Here is a 12,397-nt window from a genome sequence, read left to right as displayed (position 1 = left end):
GTGGTTGTGGGGATTGTGTTGTAGATGTATCTGTTGGGGCTGGGTACCCCACAATCAGTTGCTCTCTTCACTTTGACCAGTTGTGGCTTCCCATACTGGTCTCTCTGTGTGCAAAAAGAAGTTTCTTTGGTGAGGGACAAGAACCACTCTTAGCTGTGGACATAAGGATACGTATTTAGGGTGCAGTTAGAAATTATGCTGGTTTAGGAAGGAGGCAGTAGTAGTTCTCTTGTAGACTCCACTTCTTATGAAGACATCATATTGTGGGAGGACCCACCCTCACACTTCATTTTAACTCAGTCACCTTTTCAAAGGCTACCACCCCTAAAAAGAGTTACGTTCTGAGATCTTGTGTGTTAAAGCCTCAGCAAAGCAATTTTGTGAAAACACAATTTGTCCCAAAACACAGACAATAGCTTTGAAACCAAGAACTACCTACCACAAAACACACACCTTTGGGCTGGAGAGATAGCTCAGAGGTTAAGAGCATTGCCTGCTCTTCCAAAGGTCCTGAGTTCAATTCCCAGCAACCACATGGTGGCTCACAACCATCTGTAATGGGGTCTGGTGCCCTCTTCTGGCCTGCAGGCATACACACAGACAGAATATTGTATACATAATAAATAAATAAATATTAAAAAAAAAAACACACACCTTTGATGGGCTCCCGAGGAAAGGCATGGTTTGCCTCACACAGCAGAGCCAGCATTGACAGAAACACATCAGAAGATGTAAACTTAACTTCAAGGAGCCAGGCCCATCTCTGAGAGGCAACCTTGTGATGATCCTTTGGGTCTTGGAAACCTGGTGACCTATCTCGCACTTCTTGGGGACTGTTGCTTTATTATACAAGGTTTCAGGTTCCCAATCTTCTGTCTTTCACTGTGGTACTGAGTTAAGGGTCTTCTCATTGCAGCAGAAAGTCTGTAGTAGCCTCAAGTGGTGGTGGACATTGGGAAATCCCATGTGGTGGGCAGGTCTACCTCATTTTTTGCACGGCAATGCAGACACGTGCATGTGTCACTCTCTGAGTGAGAGGCTTTGGTACCTGAAGGGCATTTTTGTGGGCTAGCAGGAAGAGTGGCAGGTCCACTTGGGAGGACCCATGACTAAGGCTTTCTTGGGTTGGGGAGTGCCTGGGATGTTGCATCACAGGTCCAGTGATAAATCTTCTTCAGATCAAGGGCTATGGCCAGTCCTCCTTCATCCCTAGTCATTTGCCTAACTGCCACATCCACAGCTATGTTCCCAAGCTGGCTGGCTCTCACCCTCCTGTCTGTGCTGAGCTTGGATACCCAGGCCTTCAACAGCCAGCTCGTCAAGTGCTTTGAGGACCCGCAGTATGAGGAGCTGCTGCAGCTGGCTCGAAATGGACTGGGGCAGACAGCAGAGAGGAAGCAGGTGGTGGTGATTGGGGCAGGCATGGCTGGGCTCACCGCTGCCAAGATCTTGCAGGATGCTGGCCACCAGGTACGTGATGGGGCAGGGGAGAATCTCTTGTGGGAGGATTGGGCTCTAAGCAGGGAGGTAGAAGGTCAAGCTTATAGACATTCCTGGGGAGCTGGGGCTGAGAGGGAGCTCTAGGGCTCTAGGGTAGCTGGGTTAGGAGGGCAGATACGCTCACCCAGTATTCAAGAGTGGCTTCCAGAAAGAGGCAGGATGAAGCTGGGGCTGTAGCTCAGTGGTAGAGTGAGGAACACTGTGTAGTTTCCATCCGCAGCACTGCAAAGGAAAGGAAAGAAGGAAGGACGGATAGAAGGGAAGAGGGAGGGAAGGAGGAAGGATAGAAGGGAGAGAGGATAGAAGGGAAGGAGGGAGGGAGGGAGGAAGGAAGGTTAGAAGGGAGGGAGGAAGGATAGAAGGAAAGGAGGGAGGGAGAAAGGATCCAAGGGAAGGAGGGAGGGAGGGAGGGAGGGGAGATAGAAGGGAAGAAGGGAGGGAGGGAGGAAGGATAGAAGGCAGGGAAGGAGGAAGGATAGAAGGGAAGGGGGGAGGGAGGGAGGAAGGATAGAAGGGAGGGAGGGGGGATAGAAGGGAAGAAGGGAGGGAGGGAGGCAGGGAGGGAGGAAGGGAGGGAAGGAGGAAGGATAGAAGGGAAGGAGGGAGGGAGGGAGGAAGGATAGAAGGGAAGGAGGGAGGGAGGGAGGAAGGATAGAAGGGAAGGAGGGAGGGAGGGAGGAAGGATAGAAGGGAAGGGGGGAGGGAGGATAAAAGGGATAGGGTGGTAAGTCTGGATCACAGACACAGGGGAGGAGAGTGTTGTATGGGGGGTATGCAACAAGGCTCACTGAGTCCATTAAAGAGCTGTCTACCTTTCCAGGTGACTGTCCTGGAGGCCTCAGGGCGTGTAGGTGGCAGAATCGAAACCCACAGAGTCCCTGGAGCACACTGGTACATAGAGCTGGGCGCCATGCGGATCCCAAACAACCACAGGTAAATAGGAGGAAGGCCAAGATGAGGGCTGTCAAGGGAGGACAGTGGATGGAGCTCTTTGCTGGAAGCCTAGGGTTTAGGGTCTGACTCAACTGACTTCTCAGCCCTAGGGCAGCCCAGGAGTGTCCCCCAGCCTCAGGGTTTAATCCACGTAAGGAGAGAGCTGTGCTAGGTTTGGCTGCCAAGGAGCATGGGTTCAGGATCAGAGAAGAAAGGTGGTCTAAGATAAACCTGCTGCAAAGTCAACAGCAGCCTTCTGAGTTTGTAAATGAAAAAAAGCCTGGTATCCTTCCAGGAGACTCTTTCTGAATGGGTGAGAAGTGTGGAGAAGTTCAAGAGTAGTGAACGTAGCCTCCAGGAAGGCTGGCTCCACAGACACACCCCGCACACCACCCTCATTGTGCCCCCAAGAACTGGAATGTTTAGGAATGTTCACCCTTGAAAGTGTGAAGGTTGCAGGTTCTGCACAAAGTGGCCAAGATCTCAGCCATCATAGAGGTCCATTGGCAGGAAGTCCAGCTCACTCTTGGCCTTGCGGCTTCTAGTCTACTGTAATGCCCAGGGTGCCTGGCATCCCTCTCATGGAGAAAGGCCAGGGGTGGTCTTGGTGAATCCAAGGGAGGCAGGAGGTAGGCCCAGGGAGCAGGAAGGGCTGTTGGCTCGCTGCTCTCAGAGCCTGAAGTCTCTGTCCCCCTTCACAGGCTTTCTCGTGAGCTCATCAGGAAATTTGGGCTGATGCTAAAGGAATTCAGTCCCTGCAACAATCAGACCTGGGTGCTGGTGAATGGAGTCCGGCAGCGCTCCGGGGCAGTGCAGGCCGACCCTGGGCTGCTGGGTTACTCGCTGAGAGCTGACGAGGTGGGGAAGACGGCAGAACAGCTCTTTGATAAGTCGCTGAGGAAGGTAAGGCAGAGTGGAGGGCAGCCCACCTCTTCCCCCAGGGTCACCGGGCACGAACACCCTCCAGGTCATCTGATTCCTCAGGGAGGAGCTTTAGTGGACCCCAGATCTTTGAGGGTAGGAAGCCTGCACCAAACTGAGCATCACTGGCCTCCGCTCCCTCTCACGGCTCTGTCCTGTGTCAGGCACCGGCTCTGCAGTCAGTATATTCTCAGACCCCAGACATGGGTGCCTGTACAGACATGTACAAAGTAGCAGCTGAGAAATCATCGTGCTGGGACCAGGTTCATTTCAGAGAGAGCCCTGCAAGCTCTGGGTTTGAATGTGCTGTGTGACTCCAGACATAACAGTTGCCAGCTCCCTTCTCTCTTCTCCATTATTGCCAGAGCTTCCTGTTCCCGGGTTGCTATGAGGATTAGGTGACTGGACGTGTTAAGGTGACAAAATGGTGCTCGTACAGGACCAGTGTTCGTTTATTTTATTTTATTTTATTTTTTTTTTCGAGACAGGGTTTCTCTGTGGCTTTGGAGCCTGTCCTGGAACTAGCTCTTGTAGACCAGGTTGGTCTCGAACTCACAGAGATCCGCCTGCCTCTGCCTCCCGAGTGCTGGGATTAAAGGCGAGCGCCACCACCGCCCGGCTCAGTGTTCATTTATTGAGCAGTCGTAATGGCTGGCAGTTTGTCAAGGAAGAACAATTAGCACTCTACCTTGACTGCCTGCCCACCTTCTCTACCTGGCCCAGCAGTGACGATGCCATTGCCTTCTCCATGGCCTGGAAGGACCCCAGGATGACAACTGAGCTCAGTGGGAGGCCCCTGCTCGGGTGTCCCCCAGTGTTGTCCTGCTGTGGTTCACTTGGAGTCAGCATACCCAGCCTCTCTCAGCAGCTCTATGGGGCCAGCCTCTGATGCCTACATGCTTCACAGTGACCTAGAAGTCCACAGAAGTGTCCCCAACACAGGGCAAGGAGGTAGACTTGAGGCAGAACCTCAAGGCTGATAGGGGAGCCTGGACACCTACCTTTGCATACCTGGTATCCATGCGAGGTGAAAAATCCCACCATCCCAGATTTATTAGGGCACAGTTTTGGAAGGCAGGATTCATTAAAGTGTGACACACACACACACACACACACAGAGAGAGAGAGAGAGAGAGAGAGAGAGAGAGAGAGAGAGAGAGAGAGAGGAGAGAGAGAGAGGAGAGAAGAGAGAGAGAGAGAGAGAGAGAGAGAGAAAGAGAGAGAGAGAGGCTGTTGAACAAATGTAGTGCACAGGGAAGGGGGAAGGACAGGGCGGGTTGAACAAACTCTGTAGGTCGACCCTCACTGCATGTCCTCCCTGTCCTCTTCCCTCCTGAGATCGTGGAAGAGCTGAAGAACAGCAGCTGCCGTGAGGTCCTGGAGAAATACGACTCCTTCTCCACCAAGGTCAGTTCTGAGACCTTATGCCCCGACGCCACCCCAGCGGGACTGCTTCCTGGGGCGTATTGTACTACACTGTACTTGTCTAGTTTAACTGTCTGCTCCGACAGAATGCAAGCTCCATTAGGGGAGGAGAGAGGGAGGGGGAGAGAGGGAGGGAGGGAACTAAACAGAGACACTCCAAGGAGGGCAATCAAGGTTACTTAGTCACAGCTTGCTGTATCAAGGGGGTCATCCATAATTCCCACAGAGCCGAGGCAGACAGAGTTATGGGAAAACCTTATATAGGTGTGTGTTGCTTAACAAGGTGCTAATGTCTCAGAATGTATCTTTAGATGATTATCTAGTTGTGCAAAAATCACAATGTTTACTTGCATGAACCAAGACGGCTACAGAGTTGCTTGGCTACACACTGGCTGGGGACCACTGCTGTATGTAGGTTCCCACTGATGAAAACATAGAAACCAGAACTATGGTGACAATCAGGAAAGGCTGGACCTGCGGTATAGCCCACGGGAGTAAGAGCTGGTCTGTCATGTGAGGCCCCGGGTTCAATCCCTGTCATTGCAGATAACAAAAGCACAAGGAAGGTTCCAGATGTGGCCTGATTGGAGGCTGTTAGCTCCTGGATGCTGGAGCTAGCTCACCCATGGGGCTGGGGACGGGAGGGAGGGTGGTAGGATTGTCCAGCTGATCCTGAGAGAGAAGCTGATAGTCACTTCCAGGTCCTGACTGTAGTTTGCCTCCGTGGGCTGCTTGCTTCAGCTGTTGGGTGGGTCAAAGCCTGTGGCCATGTGTGGTCTGACAATTGCTTACTCAAGAGAGAGATTAGAGAAGAGACAAGTCAGAGATTTCCAGGACCCACACCCCATGAACATGCCCTCAGATGTGGGGCAGAGATAACCTCTTTGAACCTTGGTGTTGGCAGTCCTAACAGATCCAGCATGTCTACAGGAACCCTGGTGTTGCTGTTCCTAGGATTTCATGGCCCTCTGGTTTAGCCTCTGGGTTATACAAGTATGTTGAATAGTGGCACTTTTCCCAGCCGGCAGTATCTGGACATCCTAGCAGGTTCTTTCAGAGCCTGGTCTCTGGCCCTGCGTGTGCTGGTGACAGGGAGCAGTGCAGCCCCAGGCAAACCAGATGGCCACCCACTCTAACTGGTGAAGCCATTCCAGCCAGCTTTGTCACAGCCATATGCCGGCTTTATCTAAGGCACAGAGCCGAGAAAAAAAGCATAGGGCACAATCAGGGCAGCAGGTGCAGCATGAGCCAGCTCTGAGGTCACTTGCTGATGGAGTGGCTGGATCAGCAGGTGATGGGGCAGGGGTGGAAGGTCAGGATAGGATGATACTCAGATTTGATACTCAGATTCTTCCTAACCTGGTCTTCTGTGGAAGCCAGAATGGGTCCACATGGGCAGACACAGAGACCAGGACTCAGTTTCTCCATCGGCAAAGCATGAACCCTTATCGTTATTTAGAGGATTATACGAATGAACGGCTGATAGTGTGTAGGCTGAAAACCATATCTACTGTTAGCTGTTGTCCCTAAACAGGGACCAAGGGGATCGTGTCTGGACACATGTACAAGGTGGCCTTGGGGCTCAGGGGCTACACACGTGTCCTTCTGCTCCATCTAGCTCTGTTCCTTGCTGTCCCTGCATAGGAAGCAAGGCGCACATGTTAGCTCCTTATACATTCTCATCTGCCTGCCTCATTTCCTCAGGAGTACCTGATCAAGGTGGGGAAACTGAGCCGCGGGGCTGTGCAGATGATCGGGGACTTGCTGAACACAGACTCTGGCTACTACAAGGCCTTTACGGAGACCATGCGTGGCATCATCTCCTTCTTCCAAGAACCCCGGTGAGGAACGGGGCAGGACAGGGGGTCACTAGTTCCTGATGAGGATGGCAGTGAAAGGAGGAACTAAGAAACTGGGAGAAAAATTCCTCCAAAATGGGAAGCCAGTGTGGTGCTGCGCAGTCCCAGTACTCAGAGGGCAGACACGGGTGGATTTCTGAGTTTACTAATCTCAAAAAGGGAGGGGAGGACAAAGGAGGGAATCCTGACTCAAAGAACTCTGAGAATTGCTGGAGCAGATGGGGGTGTTAAACACCTGGGGTAGAGCCTGGAGGCGAGCCTTCTGAGATGCTGCCTACGTTGGGACTCCACCCTGAGAACCTCTGGATAACACTAAGGGTCTATGGAAAGAGTGTGAGCCTCACCTGCTCTGTGACAGGGACTCTGGCCTCAGCTCTGCTTCAAGGGGCACTTGTCATCTTTCAGCCCAGGAAGACTTAGCAGGGATGCAAACCTGAGACTCCAGTCACCGTTGGTCCCTGACCACGTGATCTGTCGCTCTAAAGATAAAAGGGCGCCAGGCAAGGTGGTGTGCACCTGTGATGCCACCCGAGGTAAGGGTGGGAGGATCTGAAGTTCCAGACTCAGCTTGTCTCAAAAAGCAACAACAAAAAGATAAAGATAAACTGGTTTTGTGAAGAAATGAAAATAAAAAAAACAGGCTACAGAGCCGGGCGGTGGTGGCGCACGCCTTTAATCCCAGCACTCGGGAGGCAGAGGCAGGCGGATCTCTGTGAGTTCGAGGCCAGCCTGGTCTACAAGAGCTAGTTCCAGGACAGGCTCCAAAGCTACAGAGAAACCCTGTCTCGAAACACCAAAAAAAAAAAAAACAAAACAAAAAAAAAAAAACAAAAAAAAAAAAAAAACAGGCTACAGGACAGCTGAATGGAAGGCCCGGATATTGATTTATTCAGACATTCTGGTCTTCTGGCATGGACTCTTGCCCTTCTTATCAATTTGAATACAAGCCAAGAACTGCTTTGAAGGAGCGTGGGAGGAAAGGAAGTCCTAGGAGGACTAAGTAAAACAGCTTAGTAGTATTTAGCTACTTTCCTTGGAAGGGCTATAAGAACCCGGGGCCAGGGCTGGGGAATCTGGCTCAGTTGCTAGACTGCTTGTCTAGCGTGCATGCATGAAGCCCTGGGTTCCTTCCTAAGCACCACTTAAAACTGGGAGGAGCAGCAAATGCCTATAACTTCAGAACCTGGGAGGTGGAGGCAGGAGGATCAGAAGTTCAATTCTGGGTGTTTGTCAGTTTCTGATCAGGCATCCTGGGTGGCGAGAGGAGGTAAGTGACCAGAGGAGGGAGTTTTATGAGCTCAGGGTAGATGCATGTTTCCAATTTGGTCACCTCAAAGCAGTGCCTTTCTCTAGGTCCCTGGAGCTAATGGACACTCTGCTTGCCCTTGTTTCTTTGCCAACAGTTTGTCCCCCTAAAACATGGCTGGGACATGCCTGTGAAGGGACTGAGTCATTGTCCAGTCCCAGTGGCCTGTCCTCTGAAGGACCTGTCCATCAACCCACTCATCTCCCTCTCTGCTGTTCACTCTCAGGTTTGATGAAATCGTTGGGGGCTTTGACCAGCTCCCCCAGGCCCTACACAATTCGCTCGTCCCGGGGACTGTCTGGTTCAACTCCCCAGCTGAGGAAGTGGAGATGGCTGGCGACTGTGTCCACGTGACCTACAGGACACCTGACCCTCTGCAGCCCAGGGCGCGGGTGACTGCCGATTTTGTGGTGGTAGCCAGCACTGCCAAGGCTGCCCGGCTCCTCCGATTCCAGCCATCTCTTTCTCTCAGCAAGCAGGATGCTCTGCGCTCCGTCCACTACAATAGCGCCACCAAAGTGATCCTGGCCTGCACACAGCGTTTCTGGGAACATGATGGCATCTTCAGTGGGAAGTCTAGCACTGACCGGCCTTCCCGCTTCATCTACTATCCCAACAACATCTTCCCCAATGGTGTGGGTGTCGTCCTAGCATCTTACACCCTGGATGATGACTCCTCGTTCTTCACAGCCCTGGACCACACCCGGGTAGTGGACATTGTTCTGGATGACCTAGCTGCTATTCACAATCGCAACAAAGAAGAACTCCGTGCTCTCTGTCCCTACTCCACAGTCAAGAACTGGAGCCAGGACCCCTATTCCATGGGTGCCTTTGCCTTTTTCACCCCTTACCAATATGTGGACTATGCCCAGGAGCTCAGCCAGCCAGAAGGGCTGGTATTTTTTGCAGGTGAGCACACAGGTATGCCCCATGGCTGGATTGACACAGCTATCAAGTCAGGACTTAGGGTGGCAAAGAACATTCAGGAGGCTGTGGACTCATCTTTGACAAGGAACCCCAGAAACACAAAAGAACACTTCCCCAAAAGTGAACTCTAAACACCCATATGGGCCTCAGGAACTACAGTGATTCCAAACAAGTCTGTCCATCAGAAGACGATGCAAAACCCACTTTTACCCATCTTCGCTTTGCTCAGATTTGACCCAAGGCCCATGACCCCTGGATCTGTGACAACAGATCAGGAAGAACTTGTGGCACAGAGAGAAAAACAATAAAGCAATTATTGAATTCAACTCTCATTGTTTTATTTTTATTTAAAAATTTTAAACTTAAATTTTATTTATTCTTTCTCTCTGCGCGCGCGCGCGCGCGCGTGTGTGTGTGTGTGTGTGTGTGTGTGTGTGTGTGTGTGTGTGTGTGCAAATGCCATGGTTCGAGGCATGGAGGTAAGAACATAACACCAGGGAGTCAGTTCTCTCCTTCTCCTTCTACTGTGTGGGTCCCAGGGATTAAGCTCAGACCCTTGGCTTGGTGGCAGGTATCTTTAGCCTCTGAGCCATCTGGCCAGCCCAAGTGTTTCCTGATATTCTAGAGTCACCTAAATAATTTTAGAGTTGTGTTCGGAGGGCAGATGAGACCCTTGGCTTTCTTGGGCCTCGGCTTTTATCCTTTATCTAGTCCTAACTCTCTGGCTTACTTTTTTATTGCTATGGAGACAGCATGACCAAGGCAGTTTATGGAGAAAAGGAGTCTATTGGTGGCTTACCATTTCAGAGGGTGAGTCCATGACTATTGTGCTAGGAATCATGGCTGCAGACAGGCAGGTGTGTTGCTAGAGCAGAAGCTAAGAGTTCACATCCTTACCTGAAAGGAGAGGGGGAGGGAAAGCTAACTGGAAGTGCTATGGGCCACCCCAGTAACACACCTGCTCCAACAAGACCACACCTCCCAGTCCTTCCCAAACAGTTCCACCAAGGGGGACATCAAGTCTTCAAACATATGAGCCTATGGGGGTTGTTCTCATTCACACCACTACCCTCCCCTCCTCTTCTCAGTTCTCTCCCTTCCATGTCTGAATATTTTTAAGACAAGGTTTCTCTGTGTAGCCTTGACTGTCCTGGAATTCACTCTGTAGACTAGGTTGATCTTGAACTCATGGAAATTTACCTGCCTCTGTCTCCTGAGTGCTAGGATTAAAGGCATGTGCCACCACTGCCCAGATCCATGACCAAATTTTGAGGAAAGTTGAGATGCTGGTCACTTGAGGCCACCGTGGCCAGCAATCTGCTCCATGCTTTCCTGTGTTGTTCCAACAGCCTCAGTGGACACATTCTAATAGTGTTGTTTTGGGGATTCTCACAGCCCCAATAAGTCAGGCTTGTCCATCCATTCTTAACATACTGTTTAAGGAGACAAACAATGTGGCCAGCAAGATGCCTCAGCATGTAAATGCACTTACCACAAAGCCTGCTGACGAGTTCAGTTAACAGGTTCCTAGTAGTTGAGAGAACTGACCACTACACACGACCCCAGAACACGCCCCACCCCTATAACTCCAGATTCAGAGGATCCAATCCACTCTTTTGACCTCCACAGGCACTGCACACACGTAGTACATGTACACACACACACACACACACACACACACACACACACACACAGGCAAATACTCAAATACATTGAAAATATCTTTGGAAAGAGAGTAAGCCAGGTATGGTAGTACACACCTTTAACTCCAGCACTCAGAAGGTAGAGACAGAAGAAACTCTGAGTTTGAAGTCAGCCTGTTCTACATAGAGAGTTCCCGACCTGCCAAGGCTACATAGTGAGGCCCCGTGGAAGGGGAGGATAATAATGGCTGGAAGCAGAGAAAGCAGATGTATTCGGTGTAGCCACACGGGGAAGAATCAAGTCAGGCCATCTTCAGGGTTGCTAACACAGTGTAAAATAGAAGGCACCATGTCTGAATAACCAAACCATCCTGTCAAGGTGTGGCCCTGCCCACACTGACCCATCAATGTCTCAGTTCTTCTGGGGAGACAAGCTCCATCTCTGCCTGGTGCCAGGCTCTGGCTTTTCCCCTCTCGCTGCAGGAGACTTCCGGAGGAATTCCAATCCCTTGAGGTCCATTGTCTCAATGGTCAAAGACAGGACCCAAGGGTCTCTCTGCATAACATCTTCATTCTCACCAAACCCATCTAGCCGTCACTCCAAATCCTCGGCCCTGTCTTATTCTCCTTTGTGCTCACATAACTAGTGATTCACACTGGGGACCTGTCACAATGAGTAGGTTAGGTGTTTGATGAATACATTCTCGGAAGGCCCAGGACTGCATTCTGACTTGTGTGCCCTACTCCTCCCTGTCCTGGCAGACCCAAGAGGAGGGGTGTAGAGATGGCAGAGTTGATGCTGACGATGCCTTCTAATCAGAGAGATAACAAGATGAAGGGTGTAGAGATGGATGGATGTTCTAGACGAGCCCATCATTTGGCAGTGACTTGGTCTGAATTTTGCCCTGAAGGGAACTCTTGGGGTTTTGAGTTAGTCACCCTGAGGGTCACAGGAAGAGACCAAGTGGCTACATAGTGAGGTGATAGTTCAAAACCAAAGACAACTAGGCACTGTCAAGAATCGGCTGAGAGGCCGGGCGGTGGTGGCGCACGCCTTTAATCCCAGCACTCGGGAGGCAGAGGCAGACGGATCTCTGTGAGTTCGAGACCAGCCTGGTCTACAAGAGCTAGCTCCAGGACACAGAGAAACTCTGTCTCGAAAAACCAAAAAAAAAAAAAAAAAAAAAAAAAAAAAAAAAAAAGGAATCGGCTGAGACCCCAAAACTCGGGAGGCAGAGGCAGGTAGATCTCTGAGTTTGAGACCAGCCTGGTCTACAGAGCGAGTTCCATGATATAATTTTCTTTGGGCAAGGTAGGCATTATTTTATCTCCTGGAGTTGTTCACCAAACCACAACCATGACAAACAGCCCTGGCCCAAACCAGCCAGGATCTCACCTCCGCAGCACACCCGGAAGGCATGTGGAGAGACACTCAGGCTATAGGTTGTTTCTCCCAGGACTGACTCACCCGCTTTCTTAGTCTCTCTCTCCCTGCAGAGAGCAGTGAGCTGTGTACTCCCACTTCGGTAGGGAAGAAAGGGTCTAAGCTGCAGTCCATCACTGCGGGGGAATCTAGGCAGGAACTCAAGCAGCTGGTCACAGTCAGGAGCAGAGACATGGCCAGGACAGATTGGTCAGTGGTGAAGAGCACTTGTTGCTAGCTCATGAGGATTAGAATTTGCTTGCCAGGAACCATGTAAAGTGTCTCACAAACACTGTGACTCCAGCTCTAAGGGTCAGTGCTCTTCTAGCTTCTTTGGGCACCTGCACACACATGCGTGCATACTTTCAAGAACATACACCCCAAAACATAACAATGTGAAGCTGGAGACATGGCCCAGTGGTTGCTCTTGCAGAGGACCCGTGTGCTGTTCCCAGCACCC

General features: G+C 51.1%; 1 protein-coding gene across 1 annotated transcript; it reads left to right on the top strand.

Moving 5' to 3' along the window:
- The first annotated feature begins 1,188 nt into the window (after positions 1 to 1,188).
- Positions 1,189 to 9,002, top strand: LOC119811486 (L-amino-acid oxidase-like). Its single transcript, XM_038325416.2, has 6 exons — positions 1,189 to 1,470; positions 2,321 to 2,433; positions 3,135 to 3,336; positions 4,693 to 4,761; positions 6,484 to 6,620; positions 8,171 to 9,002. Exons 1-6 carry the CDS (start codon positions 1,189 to 1,191, stop codon positions 9,000 to 9,002), a joined length of 1,635 nt encoding a protein of 544 aa, XP_038181344.2.
- The last annotated feature ends 3,395 nt before the right edge of the window (positions 9,003 to 12,397 follow it).

The sequence above is a fragment of the Arvicola amphibius genome, chromosome 4, assembly GCF_903992535.2.
Source record: "Arvicola amphibius chromosome 4, mArvAmp1.2, whole genome shotgun sequence".
Lineage (NCBI taxonomy): Eukaryota > Metazoa > Chordata > Mammalia > Rodentia > Cricetidae > Arvicola > Arvicola amphibius.
Note: the sequence above shows the minus strand (reverse complement) of the source record. Positions and strands in the feature narration are given on the sequence as shown.

What these genes read in the sequence shown, in the direction of transcription:
- LOC119811486 (XM_038325416.2), top strand. Translation starts at nt 1,189, where the DNA reads ATGGCCAGTCCTCCTTCATCCCTAGTCATTTGCCTAACTGCCACATCC. An exon ending in CGGATCCCAAACAACCACAG is followed by an intron (nt 2,434 to 3,134) that starts GTAAATAGGAGG and finishes CCCCCTTCACAG; the next exon opens with GCTTTCTCGTGAGCTCATCA. An exon ending in ACGACTCCTTCTCCACCAAG is followed by an intron (nt 4,762 to 6,483) that starts GTCAGTTCTGAG and finishes TCATTTCCTCAG; the next exon opens with GAGTACCTGATCAAGGTGGG.